General features: G+C 35.7%; 1 protein-coding gene across 8 annotated transcripts; it reads left to right on the top strand.

The window, feature by feature from the left end:
• Positions 1-11,234: 11,234 nt before the first annotated feature.
• LOC149541049 (uncharacterized) lies at positions 11,235-19,268 on the top strand. Of its 8 annotated transcripts, XR_016356468.1 has the most exons (4): positions 11,235-11,468; positions 11,596-14,051; positions 14,556-14,643; positions 14,763-15,090. XR_016356468.1 is itself a non-coding variant. In XM_089802039.1 (2 exons), the coding sequence occupies exon 2, from the start codon at positions 12,341-12,343 to the stop codon at positions 13,778-13,780; it is 1,440 nt and encodes a 479-aa protein (XP_089658165.1). In that variant the 5' UTR covers positions 11,235-11,468; positions 11,859-12,340; the 3' UTR covers positions 13,781-14,433. The 8 variants fall into 8 exon arrangements, 4 of the variants coding, with proteins under 4 accessions (XP_089658165.1, XP_089658164.1, XP_089658166.1 ...); XR_016356465.1 differs by having other exon boundaries at positions 11,235-14,051; positions 14,767-15,090; XR_016356466.1 differs by having other exon boundaries at positions 11,235-14,051.
• Positions 19,269-21,477: the final 2,209 nt, after the last annotated feature.

Genomic DNA, 21,477 nt, shown 5'->3' with positions numbered 1-21,477 from the left:
ATGGTTTTTTCTTTTGAAACTAGTATTTCCCATCTTAACAATTTGGCAATTCTTGCATAAACCCATATCAGGTTTCTTCAAACTAGGAATACCTCTTACTCTTCTATGTTTTCTTATCTTGACCAAATTATAAAGTTTACATGACATAGTATTTTGTGCCATAACCAACTTTCTTCTACTTGAGCAATAAAACATGAACATTCACTAAGATCAAGATAAAATAGATTACCTTTTGTTTACTTGCCAGATCCAACCAGATTTCCTTTTCCATCTGGTAGTTTGCTCTATCCATTCATGACTTTTACCTTGAATCCAATGTTATTCAATTGTATCACACTCAGTAGATTATGCTTTAGTCCTTCAACCCAATAAGCATTGTCCCATACAAGTTCCTTAGTCAATAAAATACATCCTTTTCCTTTTATGTTACAAGGTCCATTGTTTCCAAATCTCACACTAGCTCCATTATAATATTCCATGTGCTCAAATTTTGTTTTATCTCCAGTCATATGATGTGAACAACCACTGTCAATAATCCATATATCATTTTTTCCAATATGAGAAATAAGTTTCATCTATTCTCCTTCATCATTAGATTCATCTTTTATAGCAATATATACCATTTCATCTTCACTGCTATCACAATCTTTAGCTTTAAAACAAGATTTCCTACCTTTGTCCTTGTAGTTCTTGTAGTTCTTGGAATCCTTCTTGCCTTTATGCTTATTGTTTTCTTTTCATCTTTGATTTCTTTATTTGGATATCTTACAATAATGTGACCAACTTCTTCACAAGAAAAGAAAATTAGAGGAACTTTACCTTTGTATTTTCCTCTCCCTTCAGGATACTTCCTTGCAAGTAGGGCTACCCACAACTTTACCAATAATAGAAAATGTCTCTTTCCAAGTGCTAGTGATTTTGTACTTGGCTAAGATTTCCTCCCAAGTCCCTAACTGATTGTTAATCAAAATATCTTGCACCATAGAAATGCCATACTTGTGCCAATTTTTAGTAGAGAAAATTTGAATTAATGCTAAGGGCTTTCCATTAGTCTCCACTCCCCACCATAAGGATATGTCCATGACAAAGTATGTAAGAGAACCCCCACTAGCCCCCCTAAGTAGAATAAAATCTCTAACTTGGGACCATGCCTTCCAAAGAGACTGAAAAACTTTAGAATTGTAGATAGACAATTGAAAGTTACCAAAGACTTTATCATAGAGAGAAACATTGATCCAATCTTTACCCTTTTTAATAGTAGATTTGATAATTTTATTTCTAACTAGGACCTTCTAGGGTTCCTCCCCAAAAAAGGCTTGAAGGATCTAGTTAGAGGCCAAAGCAATTGCATGGTCCTTTAAACATTTGATGCCAAAGTCACCCTAGCTTTTAGGAAGACAACACCATTCCCATTCGAAACTGTGTCTTTTTTAATTCCCCATACCATAATCCTTTCAAGATTGTTGAATTGATAATTAGAAAATAGCAAAAAAAAAAAGACAAGTAAATATGATGAGTTGAAAGAACCTTTTGAACTACTTGAACTCTCCCTACCAAAGAAAGAAAATTAGTTTGCCACTTTAGGCACTTCTTCTAAAGTTTGGAAAAGATCTAAGACCACATATCCTTAAGGGATGGATCAATAGAGAATGAACTCCCCAAATATCTAGCAATGGAATTGGGCCCAAGCCACTTCCAACCTTTGGAAACAATCCACTCTAGAGGATCATGATGCCAACCCATGATAGAAGATTTGTGAGTAGTTGCTTGAGCCCCAAAAGCCAAACAAAAGTATTGAAGCCTATAATTCATATTGTCAAAGTTCTCTTCCTCCAACTCAATAAATAACATAGCGTCATATGCAAATTGGGCATTAAGAAGTGTTTCATTGTTAGGAAGTGTAATGCTTATAACTAGAGGGATTAACTAAGGAGTCCCAAGAATTTAATAAAGAGAATTTGTTGCAATTGCAAACAAAGAAGGAGCAATAGGGCACCCTTATCTTATAGACTGATGGAGCTTAATGCTTTCAGTTAACTCACCATTAAAATCAATGACTATGGAGGAGTCCTTAAGGAGAATGTTGATCCATTTACAAAAATAAGGAGGAAATCCAAATGCTTGAAGCATGCCTAAGAGAAAGGGCCACTCAACTCTATCACATGCCTTCTCAAAATCTAACAATACCATTATTGCATTTTGACCCTCACTCTTTGCCCAATGCATTGCCTCCCAACTAGTGATTAAGTTCTCAAGGATGAATCTCCCCACAATGAAGTCTGTTTGGGTTGGAGAAATAAAATCGTTAAGAAAGTCCCTTATTCTCCTTACTAACACCTTGGCAATAATCTTATATGAAAAATTTAGCAAGGTAATAGGCCTCCAGTTCTTAACTTGAATCTTGTTGCCACCTTTGGGTATAAGTTCAATAATTCCCCTATTGATATATGCCCCTAGAGTACCTTGATAAAACACATTTTCATAAAGCTCCAATAGTTCATGACCAATCCAATCCATATTATGTTTATAAAATTGAACTAGGATTTCATCAGGGCCTAGCAACTTATCATTGGCTAAGGAGATTAATGAATTTTCTATCTCTTCAAGATCGATAGGACTATCCAATCTCCTAGCTTCCTTTGCTAATATTTTCTTAAGAATGAGCTTTAGACACCCTTCTAGAGATAATCTATTATTCTCATTATATTCAGATGTGAAAAGATCTTTATAAAAGTTATAGAATGCTTCCTTAATGCTACCTAGATCATTTGAGTTATCTCCTCCAATTTAGATCCCATCAATCAGCTACCCTTTGTGTTTGGCTCTAATAATATTGAATAAGTACTTAGTACCTTTATCATCATCCTTCATCTAATTCATCCAGGACCCTACTTTCTAGCCTTTAATCTTATAACGATGCAACCTCCCTAGTTGTCCCTTGACACAAAATAACTAGTCTTCCAACTAAGGATCACATCCTTTAATTTGTAGATTATTTTGAATGCTATTCAACATTTTCTACAATTCTTTCTTATCTCTATCCCTATTAGTAGCTTTTTTCTTGCTAGTGATCTAATATAATTTTCTCCATGCATCTATTAATGAAGACCACCTCTCCTTAGGACTCATACCTTGATTGCAGAATTACTTTAGTTAGTTACCATCCTAATAACATCATGAATATTCTCATCATCAACTAATGACACATTAAATTTGAAAGAACCATTCTTCTTCTCTCTACCAATACTATCACTAGAACCCTCTAGGTACACACTTACTAAAATTGGATAATGATCTAATGTATAAACTAGGAGACACAAACTAGAGCATGCCTAGATTTAGCTGTAGAAGAGAAGTTAGGGCTTTCTACATAAATCCTATCCAATTGGCAATAGACTCTTTGGTGTCCCTTCTGATTGTTGCACCACATGAATCATATATCATTGAAGGATCCCCTTTTGGAAGCTAAAGGATCAACAATTTTGAAATTTCTCTTAAAAATCAAACCAAAAAAAAGTTCATTCCCTTTCCAATTGTGCAAATTACTCCCACTTTTATCCTCTTTATTTTCCACCATGTTAAAGTCTCCCACAAAAGTCCAGTTGGCCTTAGGAAGACTAGAGATTAGTTATTCCCATAAACATGTTTGGTTCATAGTCATTAGGGGCATAAAAATTATAGACTCAATAGTGGTGTCATTATGTTTGAAAGTGACCCATAAAGCTCTTTGACAAGGACATACACCATTTGCAATGATTTTATCTCCCCATTGAGGACCTACCATGATATAAGTGCCACCCTTGCCTCTGGAATGATTGGAATAAAATCTAATAGATTAACCCCATAGGAATTTGAAAATGGTGTAGGCTTGAAAACCAACAATCTTGATCTCTTAAAGGCATACAATTTCCTTCAATTTATGGTTACTACACCATTTCCTCACCAAACACTTCCTATTTGGAATCTCAAGGTCTCTCACATTCCAACTGGATATGTGCATCATTTAGATTGTTGTGACTAGGAGTTATTGTATAGCTTGTTAAAACAATATGGAATATATTTACCCGATTTCTTAACATCATTAGAGAGAGATTGTCTCTCAACTATCTTCCTCTTTTTTTAGAGAATTTATTAGCCACTTCAATAAATGGAGATTCATTCAAAGCTTCACTTTCTGCATTATTTACATTCTTCTCAATAACAGATTTAAGAGTCCCAATTAGGGTTTTATCATTGTTTAAAGGACCATTAGAGGCCCTCCTAGCATACTGTTAAGATTAAACCTTACACATAAATAAAAATTACATACAAATATAACCAATATCAAAAAATAATAGAGAACACAGAAAATAACACAAGATACCAAGATTTAACGTGGTTCACCCAATCCTTGGGCTATGTCCACCAAACAAAAAGTTTGATATTATTATGATCTGGTGATTACAACCTGTTTACAATCCATAATCGCTTATAGCTCAATATCACTGCAAGAACCAATTTTCATATCACAACAATAAATCAATCCCTAACCCTAAGCCCTTTTATACAAGTATTTTTACCACTTTAGGGTTATAATTAATAATTATATGTCGGCCCAAAATCCCAATAAAATAGGGCCCAAAGAATTTATGAAGTATGTACATTACTTTCTTGATCAGTCACCACAAACTAACAATCCCCCACTTGGGGACTGATCAAACTCTACACTAGACAATAATCTCCCACTTGGAGACTAATCCTATAGCAATATCGCAACCACATGGGGCTCCCACTAGATCAAATCACCCTAGACTTTGTTGTTCTTTTATTCTTGTTTAGTCTAGAAGACCAACCAAAGCTGAAGAGGAGTTCAACTTCTCCCTTATCACTACCTTTGTAAACATATATGTTGGATTGTCATCTGTATGTATCTTGTCTAGCTTTAACTGTCCATCATCCAAAACTAACTGAATGAAATGGTACTACAACTGTATGTGTTTGGTCTTTGAATGTAGAGTAGAATTCTTCACAAGATAAATGACACTCTGACTATTTATAAACAAATAATTATCCTTTTGAGGGTGTCCTAATTCTTCCAAAAGAATTGAAGTCATATCATCTCCTTCACTACCTCTATAGCAACAACATGCTCTGCCTTTGTAGTGGATAAATCATTAACCTTTTGTAACCTATAAACCCAACTCATAGCTGCTCCACCAATAGTAAAGACATAACTTGTAGTACTCCACTTGGTAACAATATCCCCTACCAAATCTGAGTCAACATAGCCCTGTAAATCAGTAGTAGAGCCCCCAAAGTGTAAACACTTATTGGATGTTCCTCTCAAATATCTAATAATCCATTTGACTAGATTCCAATGCTCAATTCCTAGATGACTCATATACTTGCTAACAACTCCCACTGCATGTACAATATTTGGCCTTGTACATACCATAGCATACATCAAGCTTCTTATAGCTGAAGCATAGGGTACCTTTGATATCTTATCCTCCTCTTCTTGTGTCTTGGGACACATCTCCTTAGTCAATTTCAAATGACCAGGTAAGGGTGTGCTAATGGCTTTAGCATTCTCCATAGAAAAATGTTGTAACACCTTTTCAACATAATCAGCCCAAGATAGCATCAATTTCTTATTCTTCCTATCTCTGCAAATCTTCATACCAAGGATTTTTTTTTTTGCCCCCAAATCCTTCATAGCAAATGCATGTGCTAACTGGTGTTTCAATCCCTTAATGTGATCCCTGCGAGACCCAACTACAAGCATATCATCAACATATAAATATAAAATAATGTAGCTATCATCATCAAACCTCTTAAAATAAACATAATGATCTAAATGACACCTACTATATCCATGCTCATGCATAAAACTGTCAAATTTTAGATACCATTATCAAGGTGCTTGCTTCAAGCCATATAAACTTTTCTTCAATTTGCATACTAAATTATCCTTACCTTTGTCCTCAAATCCTTGTGGTTGAGCCATATATATCTCAACAAATATTCCATTTCATCTTTCATTACAAACTCCCATTGAATCGTAGTATCCACCTATATAGCTTCATTATAACATTCAAGTTCACCAGCATCTGTTAGTAAAATAGAATACAAAGATGGAGAAAATCTTTCTAGAGGTCTAATTAGCCTTGTTGACCATCTAACATTCACTGGTGTGTGTGATATTTGTTTTTGCAGTTGTTGCACATCATGACGAATGGATACAACAACATCTTTTGGAGCATCATCTAACACTACATAATCATCTTCTTTCTTTTCATCTTGCTACAACAAATCTTTGTAAAACACTTTCTCATTGAATATGACATCCTTGCTTCTTAAAATTTTATGATTTTCAAAATCCCAAAGCCTATAACTAAATTCATTAATGCCATATCCAATAAATACACATTTCTTTGACTTAGCTTCCAGCTTGATTCGATTTTCAAAATCTATGTGAGCAAATGTTTCATAACCGAAGGTTTTGAGAAAAGAATAACTCACCTTCTTACCAGTCCATGCTTCCTCTAGAATACCACAACCCAAAGGAGTAGAGGGACCTCTATTAATCAAATATACAATAGTATTGATAGCCTCCACCCACATGTGTAAGGGCAACCCAACATGCAACCTCATGCTCCTTGCACACTCTATTATAGTCCTGTTCATGCAGTTAGCCACTCCATTTTCTTGTGGAGTCCTTGGAATAGTTTTCTATCTATGAATAACATTAGTGGAGAAACAATCTTCAAATTCACGACTACAATAGTCACCACCATTATTAGATCTAAGACATTTTAATTTATTACCAGTCTCACTTTCAACCAAGCATTTCCATTTCCTAAAAGTTTGAAATACATTAGATTTTTGTCTAAGGAGATACACCCATGCTCTTCTAGTTGCATCATCAATGAATGTAACATAATAATGAGAGCCACCAAGGGAAGATACCTGAGGTAATCCCCATACATCGGTATGCACAAGCTCTAATTTTTCCTTTTTATTTTCCTTCCGAGTCTTCACAAGATTCACTCTCTTTTGTTTTCCATACACATAAATTTCATAGAAATCCATATTAACACATTTTAGACTAGTAAAAATTTCTTTGAATGAAGTACTTTCATACTTTTCTCACTCATATGCCCAAGTCTATTGTGCCACAACACTGTATCAGAATCTACAACAACTATTTGTTCTCCCTACTCAACTGCAACAACTATTCCTGAACATTCATTATTCTCTAAAACAATTAAAGTAGAATGAACAATATGACCTATACAAAGATATAAGGTGTCCACTTTCACACCTTTTGCTACTACAAGGGAACCTTTTGAAAACTTCCAATTTTCATCATTAAAAATAACTACACAACCCTCACCACCAAGTTGCCCTACTAAAATTAAATTTCTACTCAGCCTTGGAACATGTCTTACCTCATGTAGTAGCTAATGATTCCCATTCTGCAACTTAATCTTAACTTTTCCATTTCTAACAATCTAATAGGGTTCATTATCCCCCAAATAAACAAGTCCAAAATCCCCTTGGACATAATCAATGAAATAACCTCTATGAGGTATAGCATGAAATGAAACACCAGAATCTAAAACCCATGAATCGTCAACACTTTCTAAGAACAAAAGCAAAGCATCCTCTTCGATTTGTTACTTACCACATTTGCCTCCTTGTCTCCATCTGGTTTATCTCCTTCATTTTTCTTTTGAGTCCAACAATCTTTCTTTTTATGCCCTGATTTCCCAGAGTACCAGCAGTCGTTCGGTCCTCTCAATTGAGACCTCATCCCCTTTGACTTTCCTCTTGATTTTCCATGATTTCTAGAATTACTTCCTCTCTCAGTTGTTCTACCTTGACTTTGTGCATTCAAAGCACTTCTTGATGTAGATCCACCTGAGGTTTTCCTACGAGTTTCCTCACTCAAAATAACACCAATAACATCATCATATTTTAGGGTACTAGATCTAGGAAAAAAATTACTCACATCCATTACCAAGCCATTCCATCTTTTAGGCAAAGAACACAAAATCAAGAGAGCCCTAATTTCTTCATCAAAATTGATACCTACAGAAGGTAACTGACTAGTAATAGTATTAAACTCATTTAAATGATCTACAATAGATCCACCTTCTATCATTTTCATATTAAATAAACACTTCATGAGAAATACCTAAGTTGAAGTGGAGGGCTTTTCATACAGTTTTGCTAGGGTTTGCATCAACTCTTCTATTGTCTTCACTTTTGTAATATTAAATGCCACTTATGGTGCCAAGCATAATTGAATGCTTTCAAGTGCCTTTCTGTCCAAAAGATCCTAGTCATCATTTGACATAGATCCCTGATTCTTTATTTTGCCTTCCAACAACTTCCATAAATCCTTATGATAAAGATAGTCTTCCATTTGCATCTTCCATAACTGAAAATTTTTGCCATTAAACCTGTCAACCCTTAGCTTACCCTCATTTGTCACCGCTCCCACTCAACCATGAGAGTCTCTTGTAGAGGATAATTGAAAATGACCTCACTTTGATACCACTTGTTAGGATTAAACCTCAGACAGAAATAACAATTACATGCAAATATAACCAATATCAAAAAATAATAGATCACACAGAAAAGAACACAAGACATTAAGATTTAACCTGGTTCACCCAATCCTTGGGTTACGTCCACCAAACAACAAGTCTGATATTTTTACGATCCAGTGATTACAAACTGATTACAATCCGTAATCTCTTACAACTCAATACCACTACAAGAACCAATTTTCACATCACAACAATAAATCAATCCCTAACCCTAAGCCCTTTTATACTAGTATTTTTACCACTTTAGGGTTATAATTAATAATTACATGTCATCCCAAAATCTTGATAAAATAGGGCCCAAAATTTCTATGAATTTATGAAGTATGTACAATACTTTCCTAATCAGTCACCACAAACTAACACATACTTCACTCTCTCTTTAATGGAATTCAGAGCAATTTGTTGTGCATTTAACCTAGGTGGGAGTGAAGACTTGTGAGCACCCTCTAAAATGCTCTTCTCATTACCAGGATCTAATTGAGAATTGACTGGTGGCTTCGTGGTGCCATTATCTAAGGCTAGTACCATCTCAAATTCATTCTCAAAAAGAGGATTATTCAAACTAACAAATTTCCTATTATCAAGTATTTCTTGAGAAGATCCAACTTTGGTAGAATTATCAATATTAAGATTTGTACAAATATCCTTATTTACATCACACACATATTCTGTATTAGGGTTAGCAACATTCTCTTCATTGTCGAACTTGTCAATTTCTTTTGAATTAGTGTTAAATCAAACTGAGGGTTCTGCACATTTTTTAGGGCCAGACAATCCTTTTTGGTATGTCCATTCTTTTTACAATGAAAACAAGACCTTAATTTTCCTAAAAGGAAGATTTCCCACATAATTCTTCTTCTAATTCCATCGAAACAACTTTAGGAAATTCAATCTTAGGAGTTAAAGCAATCAAAATTCTAGCACTAAGATGGGGAAGTGTGTGCTTTGAATCTTCAATTTGCAAAACTGACCCAAGAGGGTGAACAATCCGAAGAATGAAAGGCCAAAATTTAGGCTCCAAGTTTTTAATTTCAATCCAATGGGGTGGCAAACCATTGAAAAATCCTAAAAAGGGAGAGACCCACATTCCAATAACCCTTCTTCAACACCTTATCATGCGTACCATGCAACTTTAAAAAAACCACAAATAAGCTCCTTTGTATCATTTTGCAAAAACTAACTTGAATCCTTAATTTTCTTCCCCAAATATTAGTTATCCAATCATAAAAAAACTTAAGGAAAGGAAGAGACTCCTTATCAACACAAACAAAAAGGATAGCAATGTCTCTCAAATGCGGTTGTTCTTTTCTAGTGGCTTTAACCATAGCCTCGTTAGGAGAAAGGAGAGAGTTCTAAGGTCACTAGGAGCCAACTTACCATCTCCAACATTTCTAGTGGCTCTTCCTTCCTTCGTTGATCTCCCACCCAATCTATCTCCATTGGTTGCAGGTCCTCCAGATTCATGTTCTTTCCTACAAAAAACTCCATCAAATACAACTGAGGGAGGATACTGTGGCTATGACTATTCAACAACCACTACTTTGTATGAAGGTTTGGCAATATTCGTTTCAGAAACCACATTTTTCTTAGTACCATTAACCAAATGTCCATCATTGTTCCTTGCTTTATCAATGTCCATGCCATGCTCGATGTTGCCTTCATTATTTGGCAAGATCATCCCTTTCACGAGTGAACTAGGTTGGGAGTCGAGAGAGCTCAACTCCAATAACATAAAACCCTTGACTTTTTCAGCACACGAAATCAAAAGCAATGAACCCTACATCGTTAAAAGGAAAGGATGGAAATGAAATGATAAAACAATAAAGCAAAAAATTGTCCACACTCAAGCACAAAACACAAGGCCATGCAAGATACAAAGGAAAGCCACGAGGAGTCCTCCGCAAGTACAAAAAAAACAAGGGCAAACACGTTGCCCTCAGGGGTTGTACAATTGCAGAGTGCTCCTCTGGCCTCGATAATAGTTTATGATATGTTATTTTAAAGACTGTTACTAATTTATCTATACTCATATATAAGTGCATATTATCATCGAATTATACGTTGCAACTTAGCGCGTGTCCACACATATGAGTTTAACTTAAACACCTAAAATATTATCATCGAATTATACGTTGCAACTTAGCGCACACGCAGACACACACATAACTTAAACACCTAAAATATTAGGTTCAAATCCTTTAAAAATTATTTTAAAAAAAAAAAAAAAAAAAAACTTCATAAAAATAAATATATAAGTTTAACTTAAACACCTAACTGAAATATTAAATTCAAATCCTTAAAAACACACACAAAAAAAAAAAAAAACAAAGTACTTCATAAAAAGTCATTTCTTAAAGGCGAAACATACCCATGTCCTCACCGTGAGAGTGTACTTAAGGAGTATAGCGCCCATTCAGAATTACAAGTTTTGATTTTCCGTGCAAAATAATAACCAATTAGTATATTGGTTTAGATAATTCTGCACGGGCGGTGTGGATTCAATTCAGACAGTCGTAGATTAAATTTGTATCGTTGGTATAAATTTGTACTCTTAAAGACAACATCGATATAAATATTTGTTATATAAAAACCTTGTGCTGCAGGGTTCAAATACATGTTACATCAAAACTTGGAATAAAATCAAACCGCCTTTAAAAACCAGAGCGAAACTGCGTTCCGAGCAAAACCACGTGCCTTCAAAACAAAGGCAATATACTGGGATTCATTACTCTTCCCGATCTTCAATTTTTTATTCCTGATGTGGACTTAGCCTCTCGTATATTAATAAGTCTTAGACAAATTCAATTCTGGATGAAGAGGATCAGGAATCAGCGGCAAAACAAGAAAACCCAAGTTCCAGTAATACCAAAGGTCCGGACTTTCCATGATTTGGTATTTTGGTTTTAAGCTTTTTAAACCTTGATAAAATGGTGCCCAATCAGGTAAAATGTGAGCCATTTAGTTGGTTTTGATTTGTTATATTACGTTGCTTATGTAGGGGAATAGATGAGAAAAGCTGGGTTATTGGTACACTGAGTGTAGCCAAGTCTTTTGGTTAGTTATTTTGGAGCTGAATGGGTTTCTGACATTCCTTCACGCTGCAATAGAAAAACAGAATTGTTGTGCATGGTTTGGGAAGTATTATAAGTATAGATAGAACGTACGTGATTTTGCTGATATTGAGAAGAGGGGTTTTTGAATTCTGTAGGTGCAACATAAACTTTTACTGCATTTGACGTTTGTATTTTGAATGTAATATAGGAGGTCTTTGATGAGTGATGTTAGAACGTTGCGAGAAGGTTTGCTTACATCCATTAGAGGGGTGATTTGGTGAATTAGGTCCATTTGTACTAGTAGGTGATTGGGGGCGGCGGTGCTGCAGGGCAGGAGAAGAGCATACAAGTTGATTTCACAAAGGTGAAGAGGTTGAGTAGATGGTTAGGGCCAGTTTTTCATGAAAGGAAATGGAATGTGTTTATTGAGGGGTTTTTTCTGATAGGGGAAGGAATTGATTGAAAAGGCTGAATGGTGCTTAAGCAACAGCGAAATTGAATGCAGTTTTGGTAAATGTTATAGAAGGCTGGAAGGTGAAGAATTGGGGCCAGGCTCCTTTGGAAGGGACAAGTGTTGCACGTGTGATGGTTGAGTTCTGTTTTAGTTGACAGAGAAGGGATTGATTGACTCAAGTTCTATTGTGCTTCTAGCAAGAAGGATAGGATTTGGGTTGGCAAGTGTTAGGGAGAATGGAAGGCAATGTGTTAACAGGGACTATGTTGTCAGGCATATCGTCTGGGATGTTGGATATGGAGATGTCTCTTCAGCATCACCAAAATCAGCATCATCAACATCACCATCCACAGTCACACCATCCTCTTGCCAATCACCATATCCAGGCAATGCTTCAGCACTCTGCTGGTATTCATGTTAGTACAGGGCATGGTGCTGAGCAATCACTTGCATTGATGGACTCCAAAGGTCTGCCAAAGAATTTCATGGTGTGCAGCAAAGGGAAACCTAACACTAGTGACGAGGATGAACCCAGCTTTACCGAGGATGGAAATGATAGCCACCTCAGCGGGGGAAAGAGCAAGAAGAATTCTCCCTGGCAGCGTATGAAATGGACAGATTCAATGGTGAGGCTTTTGATCACAATGGTTTCATATGTTGGTGATGATGGTGGATTGGAATGCAATGATGCGAACAAAAAGAAGTCTGGTATTTTGCAGAAGAAAGGCAAGTGGAAATCGGTGTCCAGAGCAATGATGGACAAGGGATGTTTTGTTTCTCCTCAGCAATGCGAAGACAAGTTCAATGATCTCAATAAGAGATACAAGCGGCTTAATGATATCCTTGGAAGGGGCATAGCATGCAGAGTAGTTGAAAACCCTACACTTCTAGATAGCATGGATCATCTTTCCGCCAAGTTGAAGGATGATGTGAGGAAACTTTTGAGTTCCAAACATCTTTTTTTCAAGGAGATGTGCGCTTATCACAATGGTCACACAATGCATTTTCCACCTGATCTTGACTTTCAGCAATGTTTGCAGTCTTCGTTATCTGGCAAAAACAGAGATGGGCATGAGGCATGCAGGATGACAAATGAGGAGAATGGAGATGATGAAGAAGATGAGGAAAATGATGGAGATGAAGACGAAGATGATGAAGACAATGATGATGAAAATGGGGAGGATGCGGAGGTTGAAGGGATGGGTAATTATTCTAAAAGAAGGAAGATGTCCGAAAATCCCGAAGAGGTGAATTTTTGGTCAGCTCCTGCCACTCACTGTGGAAAACCTAGTGGATCATGCACTCTTAATGCAGAGATGGCCAGTGTTCTGCAAGATAATACTAAAACGGTAATGGAGCAAAAGCTTTGGATGAGGACTCGCTCTATGCAGTTGGAGGAGCAGAAAGTCAGCTATCAAGCACAGGCATTTGAACTGGAAAAACAACGTTTCAAGTGGCAAAGAGTTAGTGGCAAAAAGCTCAGGGAACTGGAGAGAATGAAGCTAGAGAATGAAAGGATGAAACTTGAGAATGAGCGAATGGCCTTGCAGTTGAAGCAGAAGGAACTTGAGATTGAATTCAAGAGGTCAGAAACATCAGCGATCTCAGTTTCTCATCTCTTCGAGAAATTTCAGGGAAGAGAGAAGAATGAACTAGGCAGGAGTCAACAAGTTTGAAATTATGTTCTTTGAAGTTAATTGTACACTTGAATGGCATAGAATGGCACACGTCCCAGCCAGACAACATTTTCTATGTTTCAGGTGTCAAAGTTCACTGGCTATCTGGTTCGAGCACATGGAATTCATTGCCATGTGTTTCGAGCATATGGAAGTCATTCCTATGCGATTCAAGCAGATGGAAGTCATTTCTACGAGGTTCAATCCCCATGAAAACCATTGCAATGCAGTTCAAGCACATGGAATCATTGTACACTCAGTTGACAAGGAGGTAGTCTTTTTCCTGAACTGTAACCAACAACTAAACCTGTTAAATAGGTTATACTTTTCTTGCTTGAACTTGTATAGGCAACTCTTAGTTGAAAAAGAAAGTTTGCAAATTTGTGAGAGTGGTCCCTTTACCGACATGTCCTCATGCATTGGCATCTAAATTCCAGGTCATGCTAGTGCATTATTTGTAAAATACATAAAAATAGATTTCATGATTAGGATAAGAATGATATCAACAAAGGCTAATGAAAAATGTGTTTGGGAATTAGTAATATTGAGTGGCCAAACCAGACTAAAGCGCAGAAAATGGTTTATTTGATGACTAATTTGTTTTCCTCAAATCTTGATGGAATGAATTGCTGGACCAGTTTCTGAATGACAAATTCTATGGACCCATTGGTGTGTGATGGACCAAAGTCGATTAAATTCCTTGGGTCATTTTAGTTTCTCTATAATCAAGTTCTGACATGAGATTTAATACATTGCTCTGCAACTGAAACTACAGCGGGAGAGTTTTGATGGAATTCATAACGGCGTGACTAATATGGCCCATGCCTTGCTTGTGACTTAATCTTAATGTTCTCATTTGAATTGTAAGTTGTCAACATTGGTAGTTTTCACACTGTTGGTTTGTTCAAATTATCATTTAGTTTTTGTGATCTCTACTGGGGATGTGTGGTACTCCTACTAAAAGAATAGAAGGTGTTGCTAGGCAGATACCACAAGAGGTCAAATCTGGAGGAGCAAGCAGACGCCTGTCCTTCCTGTGCTTTGATTAAAAAATTAGCTTCTTTGAGCAGTTCCAAATCTGTATGTCAAAAGCTGAAATGCCAGTTTGGTTTGTATACTAAATTGCTTCCAAAGTTTGAGCTTTTGGGCCACATAATCTATGATAAATTTGTTTTGTACAAAATTAGTTAACATGAATACCAACGCATAGGAATTTGTTATGAAATAAGATTAACCAGAAACTGTTATAATGTACATCAGATTTCATTTTGTTTTCTATATGATCAAGTTCTAGTAGCAGATTTCATTCATTGCTCTGGACAGATGTTTTAGTTGTTTTGAGCAGTTCTATATCTGCATAGTGAAATGTTAAATCCCAGTTTAGTTTCTGTACTAAATTGCTTGCATGGTGGCATCTTTTGTTCTGTGATAAACTTATATGTACATTTTTAGTTGACACGAATACCAAGGCCAAAGAATTTATTATGACATAAGATTAACCAGACAGCATTATAATACATCACTAAACTTTTTGTCTGTCTATGGATAGCAAGTCTGTGCTTAGCAAGTAATCCCAGGAGTATAGTAATTCATGCAAAACGAAATCTAGATCCCATAAATCTCACAGATGAAAATTAAGATAACATCGCCAAATGGAAGTTACTCCATTGGGCAACTTAACTAACCTCGAAGATGACCTACACCGAAGTTGCAAATTTGCTCCTGCAAGCACGGGGAAAACATGTTCTATTGTTGTGGGACTATTTAAAGGGTGGATAAACTTTTGGATTTAGGAGTTAAAACATTGAAAATGTCATTGTGTAAAAGTAAGTGTGCACTGACCGAGGAGTTGTGTATGTTGTTCAATGCTCATTTGCTGTGATGTTTGTATCTACATTCAATGTAAGGCAGAAAATAGGGAGGTCGTTTCAATTGTGCAATCATTAACTAAAATGTGTTTGTTTATTATTGATCTTTTATCTTTTCTTGCTTACTGTTCACTAGGTTAACAAACTTTGTTTTTGTAGAACTCTTAGGCAAAGGATTTTTGAAATAAAATCACCACTTTACCATGTATCAATATGGACCAAAGAACATTGGGAATGACTCCTATGAGAATTTGTTTATAGATTCTTCTATTAATATTTCCATTAAAGCTATTGAAGTGTTTTTTTTTGGGTTGTTGTTGAAGAGTACGGCATGGTTGTTAAGGGCTCCATGAGATGTTTCTTTGTGCTTTGGCAGCATGGAGCCCTCAAGAATCTATTGTTTCTTATTTTTTAACATTGAACCCTTGGAGCTACTTGAAGAAAAGTCTGTAAGGCTGGGTGCTTTGAGCACTTAAAGTTTTTTAAGATCTTAATTACAGAGTGGTGCTTTGAGCACTTCAAGTTTTTTAAGATCTTAATCACAGAGTATAATCATATTATAGGTAGGATGCATATGTTGAGGACAGATGGAGATAATGAATTAACAAGCCAAATCATTACAAGTGGATACCAAATGTCATGTTTATCTATGGTAGTTTGTTGTTGCAAGGTACGGCTATTTTTCATAATAAGGGACGGCGGACTCGGGTATGTCAAACTTTTATTTTTAATTATTTTATTATATTGATAGACATCTGAAATTATAAGTCATGACAATCATTTTTCAAAACAAGAGCAGTGATGAAGTTTGCAAATGTAATGTATTATTTTCAGTATCAACTTCAGATTTGCTATATGTTTGTAATCTAAGTCACAAGGTTCGAATTCAATTTCAAGTTTGTCGATCATAAAACTCAGATGAAATGTGACAAGGATAAAAATTCGGATAAAAAATCGACATTAAATTTAACTTATATACAAGTAATGTATCCACAAGATTGTCAAAATAGTTTGACATTGCTATAAAAGTAAGCTAAATAACTCTATATTATTTTAAAATAAAATAATATTATTATAAATAACAATATTATATTTAATAATAAATATCATAAAATTCGGATGAAGTTCAGAAAGGGTAAAAACTCACTGAAATTTGAACTTCATGGATGAAATTCAGCGAATCATGAGATTTAGTTTGTAATAATAATATTTCATAACTTTTTAGATGCATAACAGAGAAGGCAGACTTTAAACATGAACAGGATCATAATCATATGACAATGACATATTGCAAATGATAAACTTCTGACTTGAACAGTGATAAAGTTTATTGTTAATCAATATTGTATCAAAGTTTCAAACTGGTTAGGTATTGAATTAAGCTTGATAAACAACAAGCTGATAGGCAAACAAAAAATAAAAAAAATAATTGAATTCAGAAATTTTAAGATCTTTTACGTATGATTGTCTCCACTGTATACCTGGTACTTGGGATATGTGTACATGGGTGCGTGGGTATGTAGGTACGAGTACCCATGCAACTTTTTTTTTTGGTATGACACCCATGCTCTGGATGACCACATACATCTTTGGCCTTTATAAATCTGGTAGGTTGCATTATTCTGCTTAGCTGTTAATGATAGACGAATAGGTGTAAAAAAATATTCAGATATGTATGCACACCTATGCTTATATTTTTTATGGCAGGCGAATGACCTTACATACAATGAAATTTGAATTAGTTTACAAAATTACAAGACTAAAAGATGCTGAGGCATTAATATGACCATCAGTTGCATACTTCTTCTTTGATTTCTTAATATTCTGATTATGAATCATAGAATGTGATTCAAAATGTTGATATATAAAAATTTATACACAATCTTATTCACAAGAAAATCAAGCAAACATCAGATACTCTTTTAAAGCAGGAAAAGCAAAGCTGCCACAAAATATAAAACTAGTTTTCATTGGGCCAATGGCTGTATCAACTGCAGATTCAAATTTACTGTAACACGCAAAATGTTTAATCTAGTTTAAATGGTCTTAATATGATGGTGATACCTGCTACTTTGTTGACTATGTTGGAAAACAGTAAGCTTAGAACCCACCTGCCTCATCACATCACAGGATGAAGTGTTGCTTGATAAGGGATGTAGCTTCTGCAAAATGACGTGCATCTACTCCCTTCCCTGGTCACACTTAAAAACCAGTCTGGACGTCTTTGAAAACCCCGCCCGCACTTGTTCTTCCTATTTTTCCCTTCGTTGCTCTATCTATCTGTGAAACTCTATAAAATTGTCTATATGGCTTTCAAACAAAAAACAATTATGTTTATACTTAAGATCAGATTGTAGTTACCATGGACAGAAACATCATTGCCAGTTAGTATAGCGATGCATTTTGTTTCTCTTCGTCATTGCCTTTACGAGGCTTGCCCGTTGAAAACCACAGAAAACTACAGTTGTTTGTTGATGGCAAAGATGCGAAGGTTGCTTGTCAGTTCATATAATAGACACTTTTTGTTTCTGTACTGTCATTATCAGGGTGGATGGGTCAAACTCATGTTTGTTGATTAAACGGAATGTTCTTCAAACATGATATTCTAGCGTTGCTAACTGTAAAGCAATTTCATAGGCAAACACCCTGCTAAAATTTTAGAGATTTGTGGCTATGAAACTAGTCTATCTGAGCAGATTTTTGTCATATTTTTAGTTTGTTATATCAGTGACAATTAGCTTTATCTGCTGAAATTATCTGAGAAACATAATAAGCATCTATTATCGTCCAGTCAGAAAAATATATTAGTTGATCGTGGCAATGGTAGCAATTCGAATAATGAAATTTTGAGAGTTGGGTAATTTTTAGGTTATAGACTCTACATAAATCAGGTATAATCTCTACGCTTTATATTCCACATTGATTATATTGATCTCCGTAGCATGAAGAAAGCTTGGTATCATTGGGCAACAGAAGTTTGAAACAAATCGAAGGCATTTGCTTGATCAAATCAATAACTATTCCAGATGATCTTTCCTGCAGTATTTTGTTTGAATTGTGCAGTTAAAGATTGATTAGTAGAGAAGAATGTGATCTTGTCTTCTGAGAAATAGTCCTTCGAGAAATGTATTATTTTGCTTTTGTGGTTAATTGTGCACCCTCAGAGACTCGATTGAACAAGCATTTGTGCTGATAACACAGTTTTTAACATGTTGCATTGACATTTTGTATGGAAGCTGGCATCTAAGGTTGTTCAAGAATTTCAGCCTCTGGATTTATAAGACATATCTACCATTTAATGTGGCTTGCTGGGAACCAGAGGTGAGTTACCAAAGTATTATTCTTCAAGGACAGATGGCTGCTTCTGTGAATCAATCCTAATTTTGAGATTGGTTCATCGCTTGGTATTATTTAAACTTATATATTTGGGCATGAGCTATTGGAAATAAGAGCATTACATACCCGAGTACTACCCGAGTACTATAGTAGAGTTGATGTAAGGGGGATGTAAACCCCCTCAATAACTACCTGAAACACGCATATTGGATTCTTATCACTATATTCCAATCTGATTTAAGTCTTTTCATAAACTTGCAAAAATGGTGTATTTGCAGCAGCAACTGGGTTCTCAAAAAACCTTCCTTCAAGCTCTTTGATCTCCACTTTTAAACATGCAAAAATTACTAATGAAACTCAACACTGTCTCCATTTCCTCCACCAGAATCCATTTTATTTCATTTCCTCCAATTTACGTCTCACTTGCCTGCCATTCAAATTTCAATTTAAATTTGAAATCTCCATTAGGCCTCCGACAACTCTTACAACATTCTAAAACTAACTATGCTCCATGGGAAGCATTTCGTGGGCCTTTAGCCCCGTTCCTATACCAGTGATGGTACAAGGATGATATTTTGAAGGACTATGCTTGTCCTCCAATTGTGTAAAATTCTGAAAACATTTTTAAGACAATTTTGAGAGTGGTAAGGACGACCACAAGTTCTTGGGTTGGCTAGGAAACTCCTAGCTAAACCCTAGTTGTCCCCAGGAATTCTAGCTGTCCCCTACAACCATGGCCATTTTTTGTAGGCTACTTTAAAAATAACACATAATCAAATTTTAGAAAAGGGGTGGTAGTACCTACAAGGACACCTAAATCACGTTAAACATTTAAGTTTAATCTAAGTATAAAATAACCAAAAAGAAGAGAGAATAAATTATTCTCACATTGCAAATGAGAAAAGTAACAAGAGAAAAATGAACAGCTGATAAACAAGTGAACAATTGTTGAAAGAAGAGGTTAAGCATCAATTCTACTTGATTTAGACTCTTAGAATACCATCTGTTGATTATGGGCAACCATCTATTATCATGTTTTTGTAGTTCTATGTTTATTGTTTCCAATTAATGTTATTTCATGGTTGAAATTTGGAGCCTTCGGACAATTTAGTATTAATTTGAATATAATATGTATGTACACTTACAATGGAAGTTTCTACAATGATGAATCACTTTTCCAAATCCTTCTAAATATATTAATCTTCTATTATTACCATGATTATAGTTATGTTTTAAAAATTACACATTGTTTAACAATTGCCCCCTAAAAAATGACCTAAAAGTATCCTTATATTCATATATATCTTGCCATACCCATTTATATAAACTTGGTGGAACATAAAAATAACAATCTATGTAAGACCACTTGTGCTCATACTTGACTTTGACTCACAAACTTACGCCATACAATTAAATTCCCAAGAATTTAAACTTGAATTAATAATCAAATTGACTCCTTTTGAGGTCAACAGGTTCTAAGCCCCCACCTTGTTAGTTTTTGAAATTTGAAAATGTTAAATGCCACCAAAATACACAATATACAAACCATAGGTCTAATATGAGCAATGCCAAAATATTTAATAAGTGGCCTACTAACTACTAAAGATTCACTTGAAGTCACTAATCCAACAAAGCATACCATGTGAACAACTTACATAATCTGAGATCATAGTGATAGCACGTGGAGAGGGAGCAGGAGTTGGAGCAAGAATTGGCGAGATCGAAAATTTGAATTCTGCATCAAGCGGTTCTGTCCAGGATGGAGGAGGGAAGGGTTTTGGGGCCTGCCAAGAGGAGGAATGGGGCAATCAATTTGCCTTTGGGAATGAGGGCCCACGTGAACCAAGGCAAGAGCTCGAGAAGGATGTTTTGAGACTAGGACGGAGTATGCTGGACCCACTCTTTGCTCGGAAAGTCCTTGATGTGGCTCTGACTGGTCAGTGATCTTCTCTTTTTGGTATCAAATCCATAGGTAAGTCTTCCTTCCCAAAGATAAAGGATGTTTCCAGTAAAGAAAAGGGGCAATATGCTATACAAATTCTTGACGAACTACCACTATGGCCTCTTCTTTGGTTGGGAAGTTCATTGGTCCAAGGTCAAATATAGATATTGTGCGGGCCTATGCTAAAAACAAATGGGACTTGAAAGGTCATGTTGAGATTGTGGCTATAGCCAAGGGATTCCTTTCCTTCGAGTTCTCTTGCCTGGAAGATCTCACGAGGATCCTTTGTGTAGGGTCTTCGTCTTTCGACCGATCCACCCTTGCCTTGTAGAAATAGACCTCACAATTGAATCTTAATGATTCTTTCTTTGTTCAAGCTCTTGTTTGGGTTTGCCTTCCCGAACTTCCAATGGAGTTTTGGTATGAGGATGTTTTTGATGACATAACAAAATCTTTTGGAGAGCTGCTATTCATTGATCCCATTATGGTGTTAAGAAGCCGGTTAACATATGCAAGGACTTGCATTGGGGTCAGCGAGGGAAGAGATATGC

This window comes from Cupressus sempervirens, chromosome 9, assembly GCF_028749045.1.
Source record: "Cupressus sempervirens isolate cs-2001-9-10 chromosome 9, ASM2874904v1, whole genome shotgun sequence".
NCBI lineage: Eukaryota > Viridiplantae > Streptophyta > Pinopsida > Cupressales > Cupressaceae > Cupressus > Cupressus sempervirens.
Note: the sequence above shows the minus strand (reverse complement) of the source record. Positions and strands in the feature narration are given on the sequence as shown.

What these genes read in the sequence shown, in the direction of transcription:
- LOC149541049 (XM_089802039.1), top strand. Translation starts at nt 12,341, where the DNA reads ATGGAAGGCAATGTGTTAACAGGGACTATGTTGTCAGGCATATCGTCT.